The sequence below is a fragment of the Eptatretus burgeri genome, chromosome 12 (genome assembly GCF_056783735.1).
Source record: "Eptatretus burgeri isolate ZD-2024b chromosome 12, Ebu_testis_v1, whole genome shotgun sequence".
NCBI classification, from domain to species: domain Eukaryota; kingdom Metazoa; phylum Chordata; class Myxini; order Myxiniformes; family Myxinidae; genus Eptatretus; species Eptatretus burgeri.
Genome location: NC_140972.1, coordinates 94,278,052 through 94,300,454, shown reverse-complemented (window position 1 = coordinate 94,300,454; position 22,403 = coordinate 94,278,052). Strand labels below are relative to the sequence as shown.

At 44.9% G+C, this 22,403-nt stretch overlaps 1 protein-coding gene across 12 annotated transcripts in view; it reads right to left on the bottom strand.

Annotated features, from left to right (window-relative positions):
• LOC147016159 (Kv channel-interacting protein 4-like) overlaps positions 1 to 22,403 on the bottom strand; it is a 484,774-nt gene that overhangs the window by 13,016 nt on the left and 449,355 nt on the right. For 6 of the 12 annotated variants that reach the window (XM_085848921.1, XM_085848920.1, XM_085848915.1 and 3 more), the window contains 2 exons: positions 14,599 to 14,723; positions 4,712 to 4,780 (listed from right to left, as the gene is read on the bottom strand). In XM_085848921.1, the coding sequence (XP_085705047.1) occupies positions 4,712 to 4,780; positions 14,599 to 14,723 (194 nt within the window). Of the gene's footprint in view, positions 1 to 4,710; positions 4,781 to 14,598; positions 14,724 to 22,403 lie in introns of all 12 variants that reach the window. The other 6 variants (XM_085848926.1, XM_085848919.1, XM_085848924.1 and 3 more) reach the window with 1 other exon arrangement.

The window sequence follows — 22,403 nt, the reverse complement described above, 5'->3', positions numbered from 1 at the left end:
CTGCCCTAACCACTGCGCCAACACCAGGCATATATATATATATATATATATATATATATATATATATATATATATATATATATATATATATATATATATATACATATACATATATATATATTTGAGGAGCACGACATGGAGCATTGTCCTGGCACTGTCTGTTCTGTTCTGATTCAAATAGACTGGAGGGAAAGATCGACTGACTGCTGGAAAGACAGCCACAACCAGAGAGATGGTGACAGACGGAGAGACGGCATGGGGGCAAAAGGGTTAGCAGCTCTCTTCGCCAGTGCTCTTTTAAGGCACACCGTTCATCTTGCTCCCAGATGTCAAAGAGAAAGATACCCTAAGGGCTCACCGAGAGGGGGGGGGAGAATGATGAGCCCACCAGAATGACTTTACGGAATGACGCAGACCACAAAAGGCAACGAGATAGAATAGCGGATGATTTGTCTCAGCACACGACATACAGGAGTTGTGGAAGGAAATGCAAGAATGCAACTGGTTTCAAGATTCAACAGACCAAAATGGTATGCCGACAAGATGAGCAGCCCCACAGTCTACAATGTGGGGTAGAACATAAGGCGTATCAGGAAGTGCAGAGCCGGGAGAAATACCACACCGCTCTGAACACCCGTGCTCAGTCACGTCCAGCACCAGGTATGAAGATCACCAAAGAGTGCATCAGATGGCCGAGAATCAATGATGAAGGAGTGTGGAGGCAATTGGATGAAGATCTGTCCAAGATTAACCTTAAAGGTGAGATGAGTGCAAAGCTGGAATCTCTCTGCATGCTTGTCGTACATACAAATGAGTCTTGATCATTTTGGTGAAGAGAAGAAGGCTTCTGGACAGAGGATGAAATAGGCAAATCGGCGGCAAGTCAAGAAAGGTGAGCTGAGAACCCAGCAGAGACACCTTAAGCAAAGGTATAAGATGGCAAGTGAACAAGAGAAATCTGGCCTGTTCCTATTAATGGAGGATATTCGGAAACAATTTCGGGTGTTGGGAAGGAAGGAGAGGACTCGACAGAAATAAAAAGAAGGGAACGGAGGAAAAAGAGAAGCATTCCTGAGGAATCCCCATGGATTTGTTAGGGATCTGTTTCAAAGTTGTAGCTCAGGGACCAGTATGGCACTGCAAGCAGAGCTGGAGGAACATTTGAGGAAGACTTATAACAACCTGCTCAGATCAGTTTACCTGCCAGACCTTGGGGGCTTTGACTGCCCACCAGAAGTAGGAGTTACTTTTGACCTCTTGGACTTTCGTTGGCACGAAATCCAAGAGGGCGTGCGGAAAGCTAAAAGTAAGAGTGCCCCTGGTCCGAATGGTATTTCGTACAAGGTGTATAAGAAGTGTCCAAGGCTGTTACGAGTATTGTGGTCGCTGCTCAGAGTTGTTTGGAGGAAACAGCTGAATACCGGAATGTTGGTGTTTGGCAAATGGGATTTATATCCCCAAAGAAGAGATACATCAGAAGGAGATACATCAGTTTCGTCCAATATCTTTATTGGTAAGATCTTTTTTGGTGTATGAGCGAGAAGCCTGGTCAACTTTGTGGTAAATAATGAATAGATTGATACATCTGTACAAAAAGCAGGTGTGCCAGGCTTTCCGGGGTGTCGCGAGCATGCGGCGATGATCTGGGACACTTGCCGATATGCAAGGCAAGAGACAATGATCTTTTTGTTATATGACTGGACCTGGCAAATGCATATGGCTCCATGCAGCATCACCTGATTTCCAAAGCATTGGATTTTTTTTGGGTCCCCAACAAGGTGAGGAAGGTGATTGTCCAATATTACAATGGCTTTTTTATACACCGAAGTACACAACCAAGTGGCAGGCACTTGAAGTAGGCATACCAAGGGGGTGTGTGATTTCACCGTTGCTGTTTGTAATGGCTATGTCACTAATTATTCGTGGGACAAAAGGAGTATCAACTGGTGTAGTTCGAGGTGGAGAAAAACCTCAGCCACCAATAAGGGCCTTTATTGACGACATCACCATTCTGTCTCCTGAGTTGGAAGCAGCTAAAAGGTTGTTGAAACAATTACAGGAGCTCATGAAATGGAGCCAGATGGAATTTAAGCCAAAGAAGAGTCAGAGTCTTTGTATGAAGAAAGGTAAAGTGAAAGAGGTTCATTTTGTGGTGGCTGGGAATAGAATCCCGACATTGAACGAACAGCCGGTTAAGAGTCTTGGCAGATGGTATGCACAACTGTTAACAGATAGGCATCGAAGAATACGGGTGCAGAAGCAACTTGTGCAAGGTCTGTGTACAATTGATGGTTGTGGCTTGCCAGGGAGGTATAAGATATGGTGCTACCAATTTGGGTTGTTGCCTCGTGTCTTATGGGCTCTTCAAATATATGATTGCTCTAACAAGAGTGGAGAGGATGGAGAAGATGGTCAATTCATACATGCAAAAATAGTTGGGTTTGTCAAAAATGTTCACGAGTTTGGTGTTATACAGCAGAAGTTCAAAGGTATAACACTGCCATTTAAGTCACTCGCTGAAGAATATAAGATTGGGAAAGCCAGATTCCAAATGATGCTTTGAGATTCAAAAGACCCAGTGATCAGTAAACTGGGGCCAAAGATAAGAACGGGAACTAAGTGGGATGTTCAGAGGATGGTTGAAGATGTCGAGAGTAGGTTACAAATGAAGGAAATCATTGGGCAGTGCAGGAAGATAGGAAAGGATTTGATTGGAAAGAACAGAAACGGTGGCCACAAGTGAGTGCAGGTGGGAGACGAGAGATGGTTATCGAAGAGATTAAATGTATGGAAGACGAGAGAAGAACGGTTCAAGCCATAAGTCATCCTCAGCAAGGAGTATGGACAGCATGGGAGATGGTTGTGCAGAAGAAGGTTAGTTGGGCATCGCTGTGGAAGATGGAGCCACAGCGACTAAAAAGGATTATCATCGTTGAGCTGACAGTACCATGGGAAGGAGATATAGAACGGGAGGAGAGGAGATTGGGACCATACTCTGTATAGAGCATTGGTGCTGCTTAAGCAGTCTCCTTGGCTATTGGGTACAATCCTGGACGGAGCGCCACTCCAACGCAGGATATCAGCATGGTGGCACTCATTTTGCCGACCTCGGAAGGATGACGGGCCGATGGAATGGGAATATGAAAGAAAGTTGTGTCGGTATGAGGAGGTAAGAGAAGTAAGTGTGTGATGACCGTGGGTGGATGTGTGATGTGCTACCAGTGGAAGTGGGTTGTACGGGATTCGTGGCAAAGTCTACGCTGAAGTACCTCAAGATGATTGGAGCGTCATTGAATCAAGTCACGAATACTGTGATGCAATTACAGGAGGCAGCAGAGATAGCCTCATTGTGGATTTGGAGGCAGAGGCGAGTGCAGTGATTCCATTCACGTGTAAAGGCAGGTCTGTGAGGATCTATATCTGGTCAATCATATCTGGTGAAAACGATGTCGCTTGGTGGTGCGTGTGCTGTGCTGCTGGGGCCGCCCATGAGGAGCTGCCCTGGAGTAGGCCCCGAAACAGTGATGATACATGGGTTCCAGCTGAGGAGAGCGACATCGAGCAATGTCCTGACACTGTATGTTCTGTTGTTGTATATATATATATATATATATATATATATATATATATATATATATATATATATATATATATATATATATATATATATATATATATATATATATATATATATATGTTGTTGTTCGTCTTTCGGCTGCTCCTGTTAAGGGTCGCCACAGCGGATCATCCGTTATGATCTGCATACTGATTTGGCACAGGTTTTTTACGCCGGATGCCCTTCCTGACGCAACCCTGGTCGCATCTTACGACACAGGGATAAGGGTTGGGTTTCGCCATGATTCCGGGCTGCCCTACACCCTCTCATAGCGAGGTCCAGTGCAGAGCACCCGTCCTCAAGCGATCCTCCAACCTAAGCCTCCAAGTAGCCGGATTACAGGCGCACGCCACAACGCCCGGTATATATATATATATATATATATATATATATATATATATATATATATATATATATATATATATATATATATATATATATATATATATATATATATATATATATATATATGTATGTGTGTATAATCAGTATCGGGCAGCTCTGAGAACACGTTTGTCAACCACCTGCAATATCCAACAAAGCTTGAGGGTGATGTGACATTTAACAATATGAATTATTACACATGTTAATGGAACTCACACTGATGGAGTTTCCCAAACAAACAGCAAATCTAATAAATAAAAAACGTTTTTCAAAAAATTTAAACCAGACACATAATTGAAATTTCGTATCAACGTTATTTCCGATGTAATGAGATCAAAACATCGTTTGGACAATTTCATTTGAAAACAGACAATATAATGATGAAGGAAGACATTTCTCTATCACTGCCTGGAAGTGAAAACCATAATTATGGCACGGCTTATTAAAAACCTCCCTCACGGTCATTGTGGGTAATTTCACAATAATATGAGAACTTATTAAAACAACAAGGAGTTAATACCAGCAACGTAGCACTGCAAGCTCCATTCACATCTCCATTAAGTGTACACACACACACACACACACACACACACACACACACACACACACACACACACACACACACACACACACACACACACACACACACACACACACACACACACACACACACACACACACACACACAGTGCCTATGTGGCATCACTCACCTCCCTGTGGGAAGAAATGTGCATATATATCTTTAAATGTTTCTTCGTTCACCACACCGCTGGGACATTCCTGTCGCAAACGAAGGTAAGGGAATGAAATGGAAGGATCAATGGGCATCAGATACATGTGGACGTTTACAGTTGTCAAACTTGAAGATACTGTGCTCAATTTCAAAGCCAGACTTTAATATGTCCAGAAGCAGACACATCCATATTTACACACCTGTCAATTTACCTGCATGGTCTCCCTATTTTCTCACTACTAATTAAATACTACTAATCACTCAACTTAGTCCAACACCACTAATCGACTCACCTTCCTACCGACCTTCCAAACTAAATGTAGAGCTGAGAGGATATCTTGGAGGTGGTTTTTCATCCCAGGTAGGCTACAAACTCTGACCCTGGTGGTTTTTTGCAGGGATGGAGTTACATTTTAGGACACCATCGGTTGGAAGGTGTGTAAAGCTGGGTGTCCTGTTCGAACTGTGGACGTTAAAGACCCCACCGTGTATTTTTTTAATCGTACGATATCAGTTGCCGATATCATCACCAGATTCCAAAATAATGTGAAAATGTGCAGGGCCAAGTTGTACGTTCTTCGGAGGTACAACTACCTTCTCAGAAATGATGGAACCAGCAGCCAGGTGTTGAACATCAATGGAAACCTAAGTGTTCGTTCACCTATGACCTGTCTAATAATATACGAGTACAACATGCTTATACTTACATACCAATCTAACTATTCATGCACCTTCATACCTACCAAATCACCAACAACTGCATATCTACATATATGTACACTACCAACATCTCTTTCATTAATTTCCTCCAAAATCAATATATCTCACTAAACATCTATAATTATATAAGTACAAATCTAGAACTGCTTATCTACCGATAAACACTACCGATATCTGCGTACGAATAGAACCCCGTGAAGGTGGGTCGGCCTTTATATGCGGGAGATGTTCGAATCAAAAGGACGAGACGGGTCGAGATGATTGTACAAAAGCTTGAAACCCCGGGGTTTTCTGATAAATATCTCTGAACTCAGGCAATGGAGGTGGATATAAAGGATCATGAGACATTCGGCACAAGTTGGAATGAATGGAGTACATGGCAATGAGGCATTACACAAGGCTACACAAGGAAATCAGACACAGGTGGAGGTCATTTGGCCCATCATGCCGGCACCGCATCAACACCACACCAATTTATCCATCCATCGGGACCATACTCTGTGCAGAGCATCGGTGCTGCCGAAGCAGTCTCCTTGGCTGATGGACACAATCCTGGACGGGTCGCTACTCCAACACAGGATACCAGCAAGCTGGCACTCATTCTGCCGACCTCGGAAGGATGACAGGCAGAGTCAACCCCACCTGGTATTAGTTCAACAGCTGAGTGGGATTTGAACTCAGGATCATAGGATCCCATGCCCACCACCCTAACCATTAACCCAACACCAGGCATATCAATTTATCAACACCACATCAGCGCAACAAAAATGCAAAAAACAAAAAAAAATTGTATTTTTTTATTTTCTTTCCAGGATAGGGGGCATGGACGAAGACTGTCTTGGATAAAAAACACCATCAACCACACAACCTGACTGACAAGACCCCCACCAACACTCCATACACATGCACACAATCACTCATTAATATTCAAGCGACCTAAAAGTCCTGCCAACGTCCCTCTACCCCTCCATTTCCAATACTAACAAGTACCTATCAAATTCCAATTTAAACTTATCTACTATTTTTTATGCCACCACCTTTCCAGGGAGACCATGCCATGTATTAACTACTCTCTGAGTGAAAGCCTAACTACCATCTTAACTCTCCTCTTATTTACTCTCAGGCTATGGCCCTGGTCCTATCACTGTCTACTCTGTTGAATAATTCATCTTCACTTATTTTTCCTGTACCTTTCATTATCTTCAACATCTCCATCATATCTCCTCGTAACCGACTCCTTTCTAGTGAATAAAGCCCCGTCTCCTTCAGCCGCTCCTCATAGCTGAGTCTAGCTAGGGCCGAAATCAATCTAGTAGCCCTGTGCTGAACCCTCTCTTTGGCATTTACTGTATGTCCTTCCTGAGTTGTGGTGACCAAAACTGCACACAATATTCTCGATGTGGCCCTCACAAAATTTCTGTACAATGTTAACACCTCTTTTGAATTATACTTGATCCCCCTCATTATGCAACCTAAAACCCTATTTGCTTTACCTATAGCTGCCTGGCACTGTGATGCCTGCTTACCTCCCATATCTATTACCACCCCCAGATCCTTCCCCTGTGTGACACGCTCCAAAATTACCCCTTGCATCCTGTAATCTCTATTTTCATTGTTCTTTCCCATCTTCCCCAACACCTTACACTTGCTCAGGTTAAATTACATCTGCCAATCTTTTACCAAATCTATACAAGTATCAATACTTTCCTATATCTGTTAATCACCCTCTCTGCTATTCACCATACTTCCAAGCTTTGTGTCATCTGAAAATTTGGAAAGCCTACTCTTTACCCCATTATCCAAATCGTTGATATAAATAATAAATAACAATGGTCTGAGCACTGATCCCAAAGGCACCCCACTACTTACATCCTCCAACCACCAGATTCAGACTCCAAATTCAAAAAAAAATCACACAAATAGTCAAATGAGAATCCGGCATCAAGAAACTGTCAAGGTTTGCTGCGAAGTTAACTTAGACACGTCATCGACACAGAAATGGATCATTCAGTGAGCATGGAATGAGTGAATGAATGAGCATTTAAAATTCAGGAATCTGATGTAAACGTTTAACTGCACCACTAAACTCCACACAAAAGCACAACAGGTACACCGATACCTGAGCATGAAACTGAAGGGAAAACTCGGAGGGCGCTTACCTCCGCCACATAATGCCTGACCCACAAGAACATATCTGGCACAATACATTTTTGAGATATCGTGTTGTATATCGTTTTTGAGCCCTATCTCTCAATGGTGAAGAATCACTTTAAAAAATTCTCGTAGTCCGATCCGGATTCAGATCTTCACCAGAATTGAATCAATTCGTTGTGGTCACACACCCAACATGTTCACCAAGTTTAGTCCGAATCCGTCCACATTTTGAGATATCGTGCTTTATATTGGTTTTGCTCGATCTCTCAATGGTGAAGAATCACATAAAAAATTATCAGATCCACATCCAGAAACGGATCTTCACCAAAATCTACTCAGTTCGTCCTTGTCACACACTCAACCTGTCCACAAAAATTTCGTCCGGATCCGTCGACAACTTTTTGAGTTATCCTCCACACAAACAAACAGATAAAGAAGAAGACGTCGTGCAGAACACGATACTTGCAAAATCCATAAAACAAATTTGACCTCGAAAATAATTGGTGGTTGAATTCAGTGACCTGATGTGCAAATCCTCTTCAAATTTAAAGTCAATGAGATGAAAATTGAGGATTTTAGAAATATCTCCTAAGTTATTTACCTTGGGACTATGTTGACCTTTTGGTCAATGTTGATCTCAAAAACAATTGACTGGTTGAATTCAATGATCTGAAATATAAACCCTCTTCAAATTTCAAGCCAGTCGGATGAAAATTGAGGATTTTAGAAATATCACCTTAGTTGTTGACCTTGGGACTATGTTGACCATTTGGTCGATGTTGACTTCAAAAATAATTGGCTGGTTGAATTCAGTGATCTGAAATATAAATCTTCAAATTTTAAATCAATCGGATGAAAATTGAGGATTTTAGAAATCTCACCTAAGTTGTTGACCTTTGACCGATGTTGACATTTTGGTCCATGTTGACCTCAAAATAATTGACTTGTTGAATTCAGTTACCTGAAATATAAATCCTCTTCCAATTTCAAGTCAATCCGATGAAAATTGGCAATTTTATAAATCCAGCCGATGTGGACCTCAAAAATAATTGGTGGTTGAATTCAGTGACCTGATGTGAAAATCCTCTTCAAATTTCAAGTGAATCGGATGAAAATTGACAATTTTAGAAATCCAACCTAAATTGTTGGCCTTTGGCCTCCTATGTTGACCTTTTGACCTTTTTACCTCAAAAATAACAGGCTCATTCCTTATGACAAACTCTCCCACGTGGTGAAGTTTCGTGAAGATCGGTGTAAAATTTTGACCTGCAGGCGACAAACAGTTAGACAAACAAACAGACAGACAAACAGACAAGCCGGTAGGTGGACACGAGTAGTCGATCAAGTCGAATTTCGTCGTTTTTCAGCCGTTACTAGCCAACAAAAGCGTCCATAGCAACGGTTCTTTCTCACACATAACTAGGACATACCATGAACCTACCATACCAGTTTCATGTATATCTGACTCATAGTCTCTGAGATATAACGAACTTCGTTTTTTTATTGTTTTCGACCAGGGTTCATTCAAAGTCTATCTTCTCCGACAGTTTTCACAGGATCCGGCTGGAAATTTTTGACAATATGGCTGAATGTACTGCCCACAGTCGCTCGTGGCCCGATTTTTGATTTTCGAAAAAATAATTTTTTTATGATTTTTCAAAAATTTCAAAGTCCCGTTGCTAGGCAACGGTGGTGTCCATAGCAACGGTTATCATTTGCACATAACTAGGTCATGGTATGAACCTACCAACCAAGTTTCATCGAAATCGCCATTGTATTAACGGAGCACTGGACCGAACAGACATACATACAGACAGACAGACAAACATATCGACGGAAACACTGATAATAAGGGAAGACTAGATCGACAACCCAACAAACAGTCAAACAAACAAACAAACAAACAAACAAACAGACAGAATAACAAAATCGACTGATCAATCTACTTGAAAAATCTTCGATTTTGCAAGTAACAAACAGACAGAGAGGGAGTGAAAGCAACCTCCTTCACCTTCGGTGGCGGAGGTAACAAGAGAATAGATTCAGTTTGTGAATTTATTTTGCAGCACGATGAAAGATTAAAATGTCGAGCCATGTAAAAAGGCTTCTGAATGGAAGAGATTGAAGTTTTGAATTCCTGTGTCACAGTTTTCACGGAGTCCAGCTGAGTGTATGTTCACAGTCGGTAACGTCCATGGCCAATCAAATCTCGTGGGAACTCAATACATTCACGCTAACGCACAGCACACTCTCTTCGGCACTATAGTGAAGTGGAAACTATAGGAAACTTTAGCAGAGAGGAAAGCGCTCGGTCAGGCACACATCCTATTGCTCACTATGCTCAAGATATCTTGGGATGCCATTGAAGGAGAGAGTCAGAACAAGCAACATTTTCAGGCTGGAGAAACCTTGGACAGACTGAGGGCATGCATGCGATGATGCCTTTGACATGAAGATGAGTGGGAGCATCCATGAGCTTGTGGTTCTTGACAGCCATGATGATGGCAAACCAAAATGTCACAATAAATCAGCCCAGATGATGGGAGTGGGCAACTCAGCGATGATGAAAATTCCCCAGTAAGCACATCTCAGGCCAAGTTAACAATCGCTCCCCATATGTGGAAATGGGAGACTGGTTGACAGCTTTGAGAGTGAAGGCAGTGGACCTGCATGGCCAACAGGTCCGTCGCATGTCAGACGGACATGGCAACAGCTGAAATGTGACTGCACCGATGGAGGACGTATATCTTGGGACCGGGGTAGCGAATTCGACAATCCTGTCAGCAATGTCGGCGAGTTGCTCGATATCAACGGAATTGCTGGTTGAAGCCAGGATAAGCTGAGTTTTTTTTTTCTTCACAGGAGCGAGAGTCATGGAAGAACAAAGACTTCATTCATTGGAGAAACAGCTGTTTAAGTGTAATATCCTCTCTATTAGTCTCAACAAACCATTGTCACATCATTCACAGTAGTTGAGAAGGCTTAAGATCCCCCAGCACTGAAAAATTTAATTGATGTGGGTGCTTTTGCTGTGATGCTGATGTTAGATGTTTCAAGATGGAGTGACCTGGTGTGAATTCAGATTTGTGATCTAACATGAGGTTGTTGGAGAAAAGGAAAGATTCATATCAACTGTGATGATGGATTCCATGACCTTGCTGATGATTGGGAGTAAGCTGATATGTCTGGAGTTAAGGGAATCTGTTTTTGCACCTTTTTATGGAATGCAGCGATGCTCCAAGCAGATGGAAGATGACCAAGGCAAAATGACAGGGTTAAAAGGGCAGAGGGAGGATGTACAAGAGCAGCAGAGCAGGTTTTTCGGACAAGTGAACTGATGCCACCCGGTATTGTTGCAGAGTCAGAGTTGAGGGTTGAAAGAACGTTTCTCCACCTTCCTAGGTGCAAAAGACACAGAGTCTCGGAGCAGTTTGGCACAACAAGGATGGATGGGTCCCAAGAGTGAGGGGTTGGAGCCAAATATTTGGAAACAAACACACAAGTGAGGCATTCAGCCTTCTCACGAGCAGAGTCAGCTGTGATGGCATTTGAAGTGAGGAAGGGATGGAAGGGAAGCATACATCACAGACAGACTTAACAAGGTACCACCAGGTTTTAGAGGAGGGAGACAAGTTTGAAAGTGCATTCTTGAGGTTGGACAGATGTTGTTTTCTGGCTCTCCTGAGAGTGGACAGATACTAGTTGCGGATGTTTTGGAATGCATTGAGATTGTCTGCTGTCGGATTAGCCTTCCAGGAAGAGAAGACGAGTCGTTTCAGAGCAACTGCCTCACCACAGGATTCGGTGTACCATGTGTGGGAAGAGAGGTCAGTTAATTGAAGACTGGATGGGATGAATCTGTGTGTAAGAGAGAGCAGGTTTCTGTGGAAGAATTCCCAGGCTGAGTTAACATCAGAAGCAATAGATATGGGAGACCAGTCCTGAAGAGAGATGGCTGCTTTCAGTTCCTGAAAATCTGCCTGAATGTGTGTGTATGTGTATGTGTATGTGTATGTGTGTGTGTGTGTGTGTGTGTGTGTGTGTGTGTGTGTGTGTGTGTGTGTGTGTGTGTGTGTGTGTGTGTGTGTGTGTGTGTGTGTGTGTGTGAGGTTTGAGTGTGTGAGGTGCAGGGGAAGATTTGAGTGTGTGGGGTGCGGGTGAAGGTTTGAGTGTGTGGGATGAGGGAGAAGGTTTGAGTGTGTGGGGGTCGTGGAAGGGTTTTGAAAAGAATATAATGAGTGTAGAGGGGGCTGGGGGGGGGGGTAGAACCAGAAGCAGAAGGACATGCAAGTAGAAGAGTGAAAAGTTAAGGGGTTTTTTTTGTTTGTTTGTTTTGATTTTTTGAAGCGAGGAAAGGAAATAAGATAATGGTGAGGAGGTAGAAACGAGATACCTGGAAGAAAACAACAAAACAAGAAACAGGGAGATGAATAACTTTCACACTTTCTATCCGAGGATAGGCCTCATCAGGCCTTGAACAATACAAAAGGAAACAAAGGTAATTGCAAAAACAATGAACGAATTAACGTGAAATATAGCACAAGATACAACAACAACAACAACAACAACACCAAGACAAGACAACAAGATAAAAACACGACCAATACGGTTCGGAAAACTCAGCTGGAATGACAGCAATCAATATGTATTGGGAGGGCGAGAATTATCACTAAGCGCGATGAAAGGTTGAAAACATGGACATGACTCATCACATGGAAGGAGGAATGTAAAAGTCGCTCCAATGCCCAGGTGTAATAAAATCTAGATGCTGCCTATTTCATAAAGTACTGGGTGTATGGACGTACAGTACATGGACGGATGATCAGTCGGTCGGTCGGTCGGAGATCATTTTAATGTTCCCCCAAGTGTGCTGGAGTGCCACGCATTTGTTGTCAAAGATATCTTACAAGGAAAAACAATCTCGGGGTTGTCCTTCGGGGCCGTCATCAAGATTCACCAAGCGTTCCTGATGAAGGTTCAAATTTTCACTCAAAGCCACGAGGGTGTAATGCGCAACTTTGGAAACGGACTTGAACTCACAAGGAGATTAAATAACAATATCGAATGGAGGAAAGGTGTCAATGCTCTCTGTCCTTCTCCGTCTTCCTCCATCTCTTTTCTGGTCTTGCATCCTCTTCCCTCTTCGTGATTTCCCGTGCCCCACTCCAGGTGTCTCCGTCGGGTGCGCTTGGTCCACCAGCAACGCTCTTCTCATGAAATTCCCAAAATCCAGGATCACTGCTCACCTACACTCATTCGTTCCTCTCTTTCCCACCTGTGGAACCAACTTCTACATTCTCTTCAATGTCATTTTTCCCTCCAGGTCTTCAAGATAGATGTTCACCACCATCTCAGATCATCCCCCCAGGAAAACCATGATCTTTTCTACACCCTTTGAACCACCCGCACCCCCCCACTCCAAATTTTGCTTCTGCATCCATCTTGTCCACCCTCTACATCCTGTCCTTTCACTCATTCCTACCCACATCACTTGTTTGTCCGTTACCGTCTATTTTCTTCCTTGACTCTGCTGTTGACATCCTCCCCCCTTCTCTTTCTGCTGTTCCTTTCGTTATGTTGCAAAATCTGTTCTGTGTTCTTGCTCTTCCACAAACCTTTGGGTGTGCAGTGTGGATGGACGAAAGATTTGTAATCCCAGCAAGGCACAAAGCCATCGGAAAGGCAAGGTTTGAAACGGGATGAAAAATGGACCTGGCCCCATTAACCGAATTCTTTTTTTGTCCCCTGCCCTCCGTCAAGGTCGGGAGGTGGGGGTGATATTAAAATCGGAGGGGCAGGGGACATGACCGATCACCTGGCCATGTTCTTTTATGTTCACGATATTTCAAAAACCGTTCAACATTTAGCTTTCATATTGCAGATATCCATTCCTCATGACATGATCTCAACCCGATTAGATCACAGCTGTGATTGGCTGAATTATGTTGCCATGGCAACCATCTCTGTATAACTTGGCTTGTGTATGCGATATTTCAAAAACTATTCAACATTTAGCTTTCATATTACGCAGATCTATCTATTCCTCAAACCACTCAAAAAGGTGGGCGACCTCGAGTATCAGGTCCTTCATGTTGGTTTTGATTCGAGTTGGATATTCATGACACGTTCAATGTGGAGTGCCTGTTATGCCTGCCCTACCGACTACCACGTTTGTACATGAATGCAATAAGCTTGTTCAAATCCATGTTTGCTGTTGCTTGACTTCTCCTCAAATACTATCCCGGCAATTCAATTGCATCAAGCTGCAAGGTCTGTCTGTGCCGTTTGAGAAGTCTGACATGAAGGTCTGTTTGCTGAGCTTAATGACCACAGTGCATGTCTGTGGTCCACAGTGTGTGAACGTAAAAAGGTCACACCGTCAAACAGCAACCGAAGGGGAAAAGATCAAACTCTGCCATCAACATTCGAACACAACTCGTATTGAGCAGTCAGAATGGGCAAATAAAGCTCCAATCAGGATCCATGAGAAGCACAGAAAGCCAAGGATCCCTGCGTGTGATTGTGGGGAAAACGCTCAGAGCTCCCAATCAATCAGCCCCCAATCAAATAATGGATGGAAATGGGTCAATGGAAGTATGTGGACTGATCTCCTCCCCTTGGAATTTCATCCATTATGGAGCATGAAGGAACGTCTGCAACTCCTCAAGCAGTTGAAATAGAAAAACAAACTAACAAAAACAGGCTCAGTGTGGATGTACCGTATATATGTTGATGAAAACCAAAGGGTATCCGCATGTACTGAAGGTATAAACACATACAAAAAGAACATTCTGCTGCCGTTCACTCATAGTTCACCGTCTAGTGAATAGCTTTGTGAGACAAAAACACCTCCAGGTTTAATAACAGGAAGGCAGACTAGCATAGACCCCCCTCCCCCCTCAAAAAAGCACCATACAGGCCTGGAGTACATCAAGGAATCCCGTGTTGCACAGCATCGACCCTCAGGCAAGATGTTGTGATGAATGCTCACGTTCTTGAAACCCCGATAGAGGACTTGCAGCTCCTTCTTGGTGAACTTGGTTTGTGCCTCGAGCAGGTCGAGTTCCTCCGGCCGATGTCTCACCGTGGTCGATTCAAATTCGTCCTCCTTGCTGTCTGCAGATGAAAAAGGCCACACAGGGAGGCCATGAGCAAGTGATTACATCACAGGTGCTCGCAGTGTACAACACAATTTGTGCATGTCTCCAGCATGTGATGATGGGAGCTCAGGTGGACAATTAAGGTGGCTGCCACCACAATCCAACAACACAAAGTCCGAATCCGAAATATTTTTCACTTGAACTATGTTCAAAACTATAAGGAAACTTTAGTGACTGATTGCAATGAGAGGATATGTTGAGGGAAAGAGGGAAAGCTGAAATGAAGTGAATTTTGCATTTCTGGTAGTAGGGGCTCGTCAACCATTACATAACGCAATTTTTGCCCAAATCTGACACCAATAACTCCCTCCCGCACCGTCCTGTAACGCTTCAACAGACATCCCTTAAAATATAACATAATGCTCGATGAAGACCCCCCTCACCCCCCCCACCACTCCGATTTCATACCGTAATCCTGGGATATTATTTATCCCGTTGCTGTTTTTTTCAGTTACTCAGAACTATATTTCAAAAAGTAAAGGCGGTAAACTGTCATTAGGACCAAGCAGCAGTCAGGATCCCTGTAATTACGTCATCGGACAAATGATCAAATGATCGGAGTGATGTAATCGTTTCTAAACACCATGTGTTCAATTACCTTCATTTGAAAATGAGATTAAGTGTCTGGGGAAAAAGCAATGATGGAATAGTTGTCAAAATTGCATCAACAATATTATGAATTTTGTACTTTTGCAATTTACATTTCAGAATTATTTTATAACATTTTATCCTGTACATCTTGGCGATATGAAAACATCTTTTAATGAAATCATACAATTTAAAGGATATGAATATCTAATAAATAAATGTCATTTTCTGTCTGTCTGTCTGTCTGTGTGCAACACCAATCACGCCAAAACTACTGGGCCAATTGCCACCAAACTTGGCCTACGAACCAAGTTCAACCTCATGGTGAACATGGGTTACTTGGTTTCATCGGCAGTCGCAGGGGTTCTCGAGGGAAAGTCAACGAAAATTCTCTATGTAAATATGTATCATGTCGTGCCACCCGGTGGTGGTGGCAGAGGGTATTACAAGTCAGCTGTGGAGATACCTTGCATTTTTACACTGTACACGTCCCCGAAGAGTGGGAAGCCCCAAAGCCAACCTCCACGAACAAGGGGAGGTGGGGGAAGGGGAGGGAGTCTGGAGGGAGGGGAATGGATGGGTGGGAGTGTGGAGAGAGGGGTTGGGTGGGAGGAGACAGGTGGATGGGGTGGGATGGAGTGGGGGGGGGTTCCGGGCAATGCCGGGCACACCTGCTCCTACAAAATATAACGTCTTTTCAGGGAAGTGATGTCACCTTTCCTTCAATCACCAGTTCCATGGGAAGATGACATTTAAACGAAGTTATTTATTTTATCGATACAATCAAGCAGGACTGTCTGTCTGTTCCCAAAATATTCCCTCAGTTTTGGGGCTATCCCCACCAAACTTTCTGGGGAACCTTTTGGGCTCTAAGGGTTTTCCTAAGGTATATGGGAGGTTTGATAAGTTTCTTAATACAATTGTGATTTTGATTTTCCACAATGACAAAACTTCTGTCTGTCTCTGTCTCTGTCTCTGTCTCTGTCTCTGTCTCTGTCTCTGTCTCTGTCTCTGTCTCTGTCTCTGTCTCTGTCTGTCTCTGTCTCTGTCTCTGTCTCTCTCTCTCTCTCCATGTAAACTCATTCACGGGTTCAGCATTAGCAGTTTCGCCATTTACCACATGTGGAAACATTCGCTGATTCGGTAATATCAGCTTCATCCTCATCATTAAAGGAACAATGATTTTACACTACTACTCCCACAGTTTTTGGGCCCAGCCCCTCCAATTTTCTGTGCAGTTTTTGGAGTCCCTGCACGTGTCCTGCAGTGGGTAAGAGTTTTCATAAAATTTCTCAAAACATTATTTTTTGAGATTTTGGGCTCCCACCTTTGGATAGAAACAAGCACGAAAATGGTACCTCCCTAATCATAAAGGTATTAAATACGTATATCGTTAAATAGTTGCATCTAGAGATAAAGGGTACCGAGACAACAAGTTGTCGTTGATTGATTTAGTATTAGATACAGCACTGGAAAACCCCCCCCTCCCCCCCCACTCTGTAGCACTCTGTAATGCTTGGACATGCACCCACACCTCTTCCACCTCCGCCCCAAGAGCTACATAATGTTTGAATGGGGCCCAAAGAGATGTGGAAAGGCCCATAATGTGTCTATGTGTATTACTAATGTTGTGCATGTGTGTGTATATTTGTTGGTGAACGGTTGTGTATTTGTTGGGGTAGGTGTGTATGTTATGTGTGTGTATTTGATGGTGTGTGCATCACAGTGTGTATCACACGTGTTGTGTGTTATACATCTTGTTTGTGTGTGTTATATGTGACATGTGTGTGTGTTTATTTGTTGGTGTACATGTATTTGTTGGAGTGCGTGTGTGTGTGTGTATTATGAACACATTGTGTGTGTATTATACATATTGTGTGTGTATATTAAACACATTGTGTCTGTGTGTATTATACACATTGTGTGTGTGTATTATACAAATTGTGTGTGTGTTTATGTGACAGTGTGTGTGTGTGTGTGTGTGTGTGTGTGTGTGTGTGTGTGTGTGTGACTGTGTTTGTTTGTGTGTGTATTATACGCATTGTGTGTATGTGTATGTGACTGTGTGTGTGTGTGTGTGTGTGTGTGTGTGTGTGTGTGTGTGTGTGTGTGTGTGTATATGTGTGACTGTGTTTGTGTGTGTGTGTATATTATACACATTGTGTGTGTGTGTGTATTATACACATTGTGTGTGTGTGTGTGTGTGTGTGTGTGTGTGTGTGTGTGTGTGTGTGTGTGTGTGTATTATTCACATTTTGTGTGTGTGTGTGTATTATACACATTGTGTGTGTGTATGTGTGACTGTTTGTGTGTGTGTGTGTGTGTGTATTATACACATTGTGTGTGTGTGCACACCTTGAGTTTTTGTTGAGTGAGTGTGAAAACTAATGTTGTATTTTGTTTTGGAGGTGTGATGGTTTATTTTATGACGTCATCTATTTTTTAGTTTAAATCAATCTCAAATGGCATCTATACCAATAAATGTCAATGTGTGTCAGTGTGTCTTTTCCATAACTCCAAAACTATAAAACCGAGCAGCCCGAAACTTTGCATACAAACTAAGAAAACTCGAAGGAAGTGCAGGAGTGAAAATTGGGTGGTTGGGTTAATTAAAACACCCCTTTTGAAGAGAATTAACAGCCTTATTTAATTATATCCTTCATCACACGATCCTCGGCCACCTCACTCTCTATGGAGTCTGAAGGCGTATCCGAGGTAACCGTGTATGTGTGTGTGTGTGTGTGTGTGTGTGTGTGTGTGTGTGTGTGTGTGTGTGTGTGGGGGCAGGTTTTTTGGCCTGTTCAACCATGCCTTCACGTGGAGCAGGCCGCAGAGATTTCTTCACAATAGTTTTTTTTCTTCACTTCCCTCACTCATATTATCAAATGCCTATTCATCATAGTTACAAATTGCTTTACATTTCACTTTTGTAAGTTATATCGTTTTCAAATTAGGAGCTTGGAACAATTTCAATCGTTACATGATAAGATTTTCCACGATCCACTCTAACGGACTAATTACAGTAAAGCAACGAAATATTATTTTGGTTTTGAGGATCGGATATCATCTGGACTAAATAAGTGTTGAAATCTGTTGTGAAATCAAACTAAGCCAATATACCAATTTAATTTAAGCAAACAAGGCAATGTTCCCTCCTTCTCCATTCACACACAAGAAAATGTGTAATTTCCAAAGTGTTAAACTCGTCCAAAGTATTAAATTTCCAAAGTATTAAGTATTATTTCCACTGTTTGGAGAATTATATTGAGTGAACAAAAAAAATTTAGGAATGTGCCAAAATTAGCCAGTTTCATTGAGCTATATAATTTCATGCGTTCACTGCAAGATCTCACGCCCTGTCTCCCAGAGAGACTGCTTATCCAAAGCGTCTGCCAGATCTGTGTGTATATTCTCAGATGTTTTGCGAGGTGCTCGGCAGAGAATCAAAGCAAATCTGGTGAAAAACGGATGTTTAAAAAAAAGTTATAACGTTTATACGGACCCCGAACCGATGTACCACGTGACGCATGCACAAATGAGCAGGCAACATGGCAGATTTTCTGCAATGTATATTTTACGGGAAATTGAACTTTGCAATGTCTCCAGGGTTGTTCTGCATGAAGCAGCAACTCTTTTGTGTATAAAGCAATTCTTTGAATGAACTCACGATATTTCATGAACTGCTGCATGTGCGGTGAAGACAAGCTTGAAAGTTAAAGGGCTCCGACATGGTCTGCAACGACAGACTGGCCAACCGTTCCTCATCAACCATTTAATTAGAATGCCTGCACGAGTGCGTAAGCCACTTGCCAAGCGCCCATTGTCCATTGCGGTACCGCGCCACATCATTCTGAGTGAATCGTTCATTCATTGCGGATGCTTTTGCCGCACCACGCATTCAGAGTGAGTGGTTCATGCTCCGTCACCTTGAACGAGTGTTTTTTCTCCGTCAACCTGAGTGAATGGTCTGTGGTCCGTCACCCTGAGCGAGTGGTTCGTGCTCCGGCACCCTGAGCGAGTCGTTCATGCTCCGTCACCCTGAGCGAGTTGATCGTGTTCCGTCACCCTGAGCGAGTTGATCGTGCTCCGTCACCCTGAGCAAATGGTTCATGCTCCGTCGCCCTGAGCGAGTGGTTCGTGCTCCGTCACCCTGAGCGAGTCGATCGTGCTCAGTCACCCTGAGCGAGTCGATCGTGCTCCGTCACCCTGAGCAAATGGTTCATGCTTCGTCGCCCTGAGTGAGTGGTTCGTGCTCCGTCACCCTGAGCGAGTGGTTCGTGCTCCGTCACCCGGAGCAAGTGGTTCGTACTCAGTCGCCATGAGTGAGTAGTTCGTGCTCAATCATCCTGAGCGAGTGATCCGTGCTCCATCACCCTGAGGGAGTGGTTCGTGCTCAGTCACCGTGAGTGAGTGGTTCGTGGTCCATCACCCTGAGAGAGTGGTTCATGTTCCGTCACTCTGAGCGAGTGGTTCATGATCCATCACCCTGAGCGAGTGCTTCATGCTCCATCACTCTGAGCGAGTGCTTTGTGCTCTGTCACCGTGAGCGAGTGGTTCGTGCTCCATCACCCTGAGCGAGTGGTTCGTGCTCAGTCACCCTGAGCGAGTGGTTCATGCTCAGTCACCCTGACCAAGTGGTTCGTGCTCCGTCGCCCTGAACGAGTGGTTCGTGCTCCATCATCACGAGGGAGTGGTTTGTGCTCCATCACCCTGAGCGAGTGGTTCGTGCTTAATCACCCTGAGTGAGTGGTTCGTGCTGCATCACCGTGATTGAGTGGTTCGTGCTCCATCACCCTGAGCGAGTGGTTCGTGCTCTGTCACCCTGAGCGAGTGGTTCGTGCTCTGTCACCCTGAGCGAGTGGTTCGTGCTCTGTCACCCTGAGTGAGTGGATTGTGCTCCGTCACCATGAGTGAGTGGTTGTGCTCCGTCACCCTGAGTGAGTGGTTCGCGCCCCGTCACCCTGAGAGAGTGGTTCATGCTCCGTCACCTTGAGTGAGTGCTTCGTGCTCCGTCACTCCGAGCGAGTGCTTCATGCTCCGTCACTCTGAGCGAGTGCTTCATGCTCCGTCACTCTGAGCGAGTGTTTTGTGCTCTGTCACCGTGAGCGAGTGGTTCGTGCTGCGTCACTCTGAGCGAGTGGTTCGTGCTCCATCACCCTGAGTGAGTGGCTCGTGCTCCGTCACCCTGAGCGAGTGTTTCGTGCTCCGTCAACCGTGAGCGAGTGGTTTGTGCTCCGTCACTCTGAGTGAGTGGTTCGTGCTCAATCACCCTGAGTGGCTCGTGCTCTGTCACCCTGAGTGAGTGGTTCGTGCTCCGTCACCCTGAGCGAGTGGTTCGTGCTCCGTCACCCTGAGCGAGTGGTTCGTGCTCCGTCACGGTGAGCGAGTGGTTCATGCTCCGTCATCATGAGCGAGTGGTTCATGCTCAGTCACCCTGATCGAGTGGTTCGTGCTCCGTCACCCTCAGCGAGTCTTTCATACTCCGTCACCTTGAGCAGGTGGTTCATGCTCCATCACACTGAGTGAGTGGTTCGTGCTCCGTCACCGTGAGTGAGTGGTCCGTGCTCCATCACCCTGAGTGAGTGATTCGTGCTCCATCACTCCGAGCGAGTGGTTTGTGCTCCATCCCCCTGAGCGAGTGCTTCATGCTCTGTCACCGTGAGCGAGTGCTTTGTGCTCTGTCAGAGTGAGCGAATGGTTCGTGCTCCGTCACCCTGAGTGAGTGGTTCGTGCTCCGTCACCCTGAGCGAGTGGTTCGTGCTCCGTCACCATGACTGAGTGGTTCGTGCTGCATCACCCTGAGTGAGTGGTTCATGCTCCGTCACCGTGAGTGATTGGTTCGTGCTCCATCACCCTGAGCGAGTGCTACATGCTCTTTCACCGTGAATGAGTGCTTTGTGCTCGGTCACCGTGAGCGAGTGGTTCGTGCTCTGTCACCCTGAGCGGGAGGTTCGTGCTACATTACCCTGAGCAAGTGGCTTGTGCTCCGTCACCCTGAGCGATGGTTCGTGCTCCGTTACCCTGAGCGAGTGGTTCGTGCTCTGTCACCCGTGAGCGAGTGGTTCGTGCTCTGTCACCCTGAGCGAGTGGTTCGTGCTCCATCACCCTGAGCAAGTGGTTCATGCTCCGTCACCCTGAGCGAGTGGTTCGTGCTCCGTCACCGTGAGCGAGTGGCTCGTGCTCCGTCATCACCAGCGTGTCGTTCGTGCTCCATCACCCCGAGCGAGTGGTTCGTGCTCAGTCACTCTGAACGAGTTGTTCGTGCTCCGTCACCATGAGCGAGTGGTTCGTGCTCCGTCATCACGAGCGAGTGGTTCGTGCTCCATCACCCTGAGCGAGTGATCCGTGCTCCATCACCCTGAGGGAGTGGTTCGTGCTCAGTCACCGTGAGTGAGTGGTTCGTGGTCCATCACCCTGAGAGAGTGGTTCATGTTCCGTCACTCTGAGCGAGTGGTTCATGCTCCGTCACCCTGAGCGAGTTGATCATGCTCCGTCACCCTGAGCGAGTCGATCGTGCTCCGTCACCCTGAGCAAATGGTTCGTGCTCCGTCGCCCTGAGCGAGTGGTTCGTGCTCCGTCACCCTGAGCGAGTCGATCGTGCTCAGTCACCCTGAGCGAGTCGATCGTGCTCCGTCACCCTGAGCAAATGGTTCATGCTTCGTCGCCCTGAGCGAGTGGTTCGTGCTCCGTCACCCTGAGCGAGTGGTTCGTGCTCCGTCACCCTGAGCGAGTGGTTCGTACTCAGTCGCCATGAGTGAGTAGTTCGTGCTCTGTCACCCTGAGAGAGTGGTTCATGCTCAGTCACCCTGACCAAGTGGTTCGTGCTCCGTTGCCCTGAACGAGTGGTTCGTGCTCCATCATCACGAGGGAGTGGTTTGTGCTCCATCACCCTGAGCGAGTGGTTCGTGCTCAATCACTCTGAGTGAGTGGTTCGTGCTGCATCACCGTGATTGAGTGGTTCGTGCTCCATCACCCTGAGCGAGTGGTTCGTGCTCTGTCACCCTGAGCGAGTGGTTCGTGCTCTGTCACCCTGAGTGAGTGGATTGTG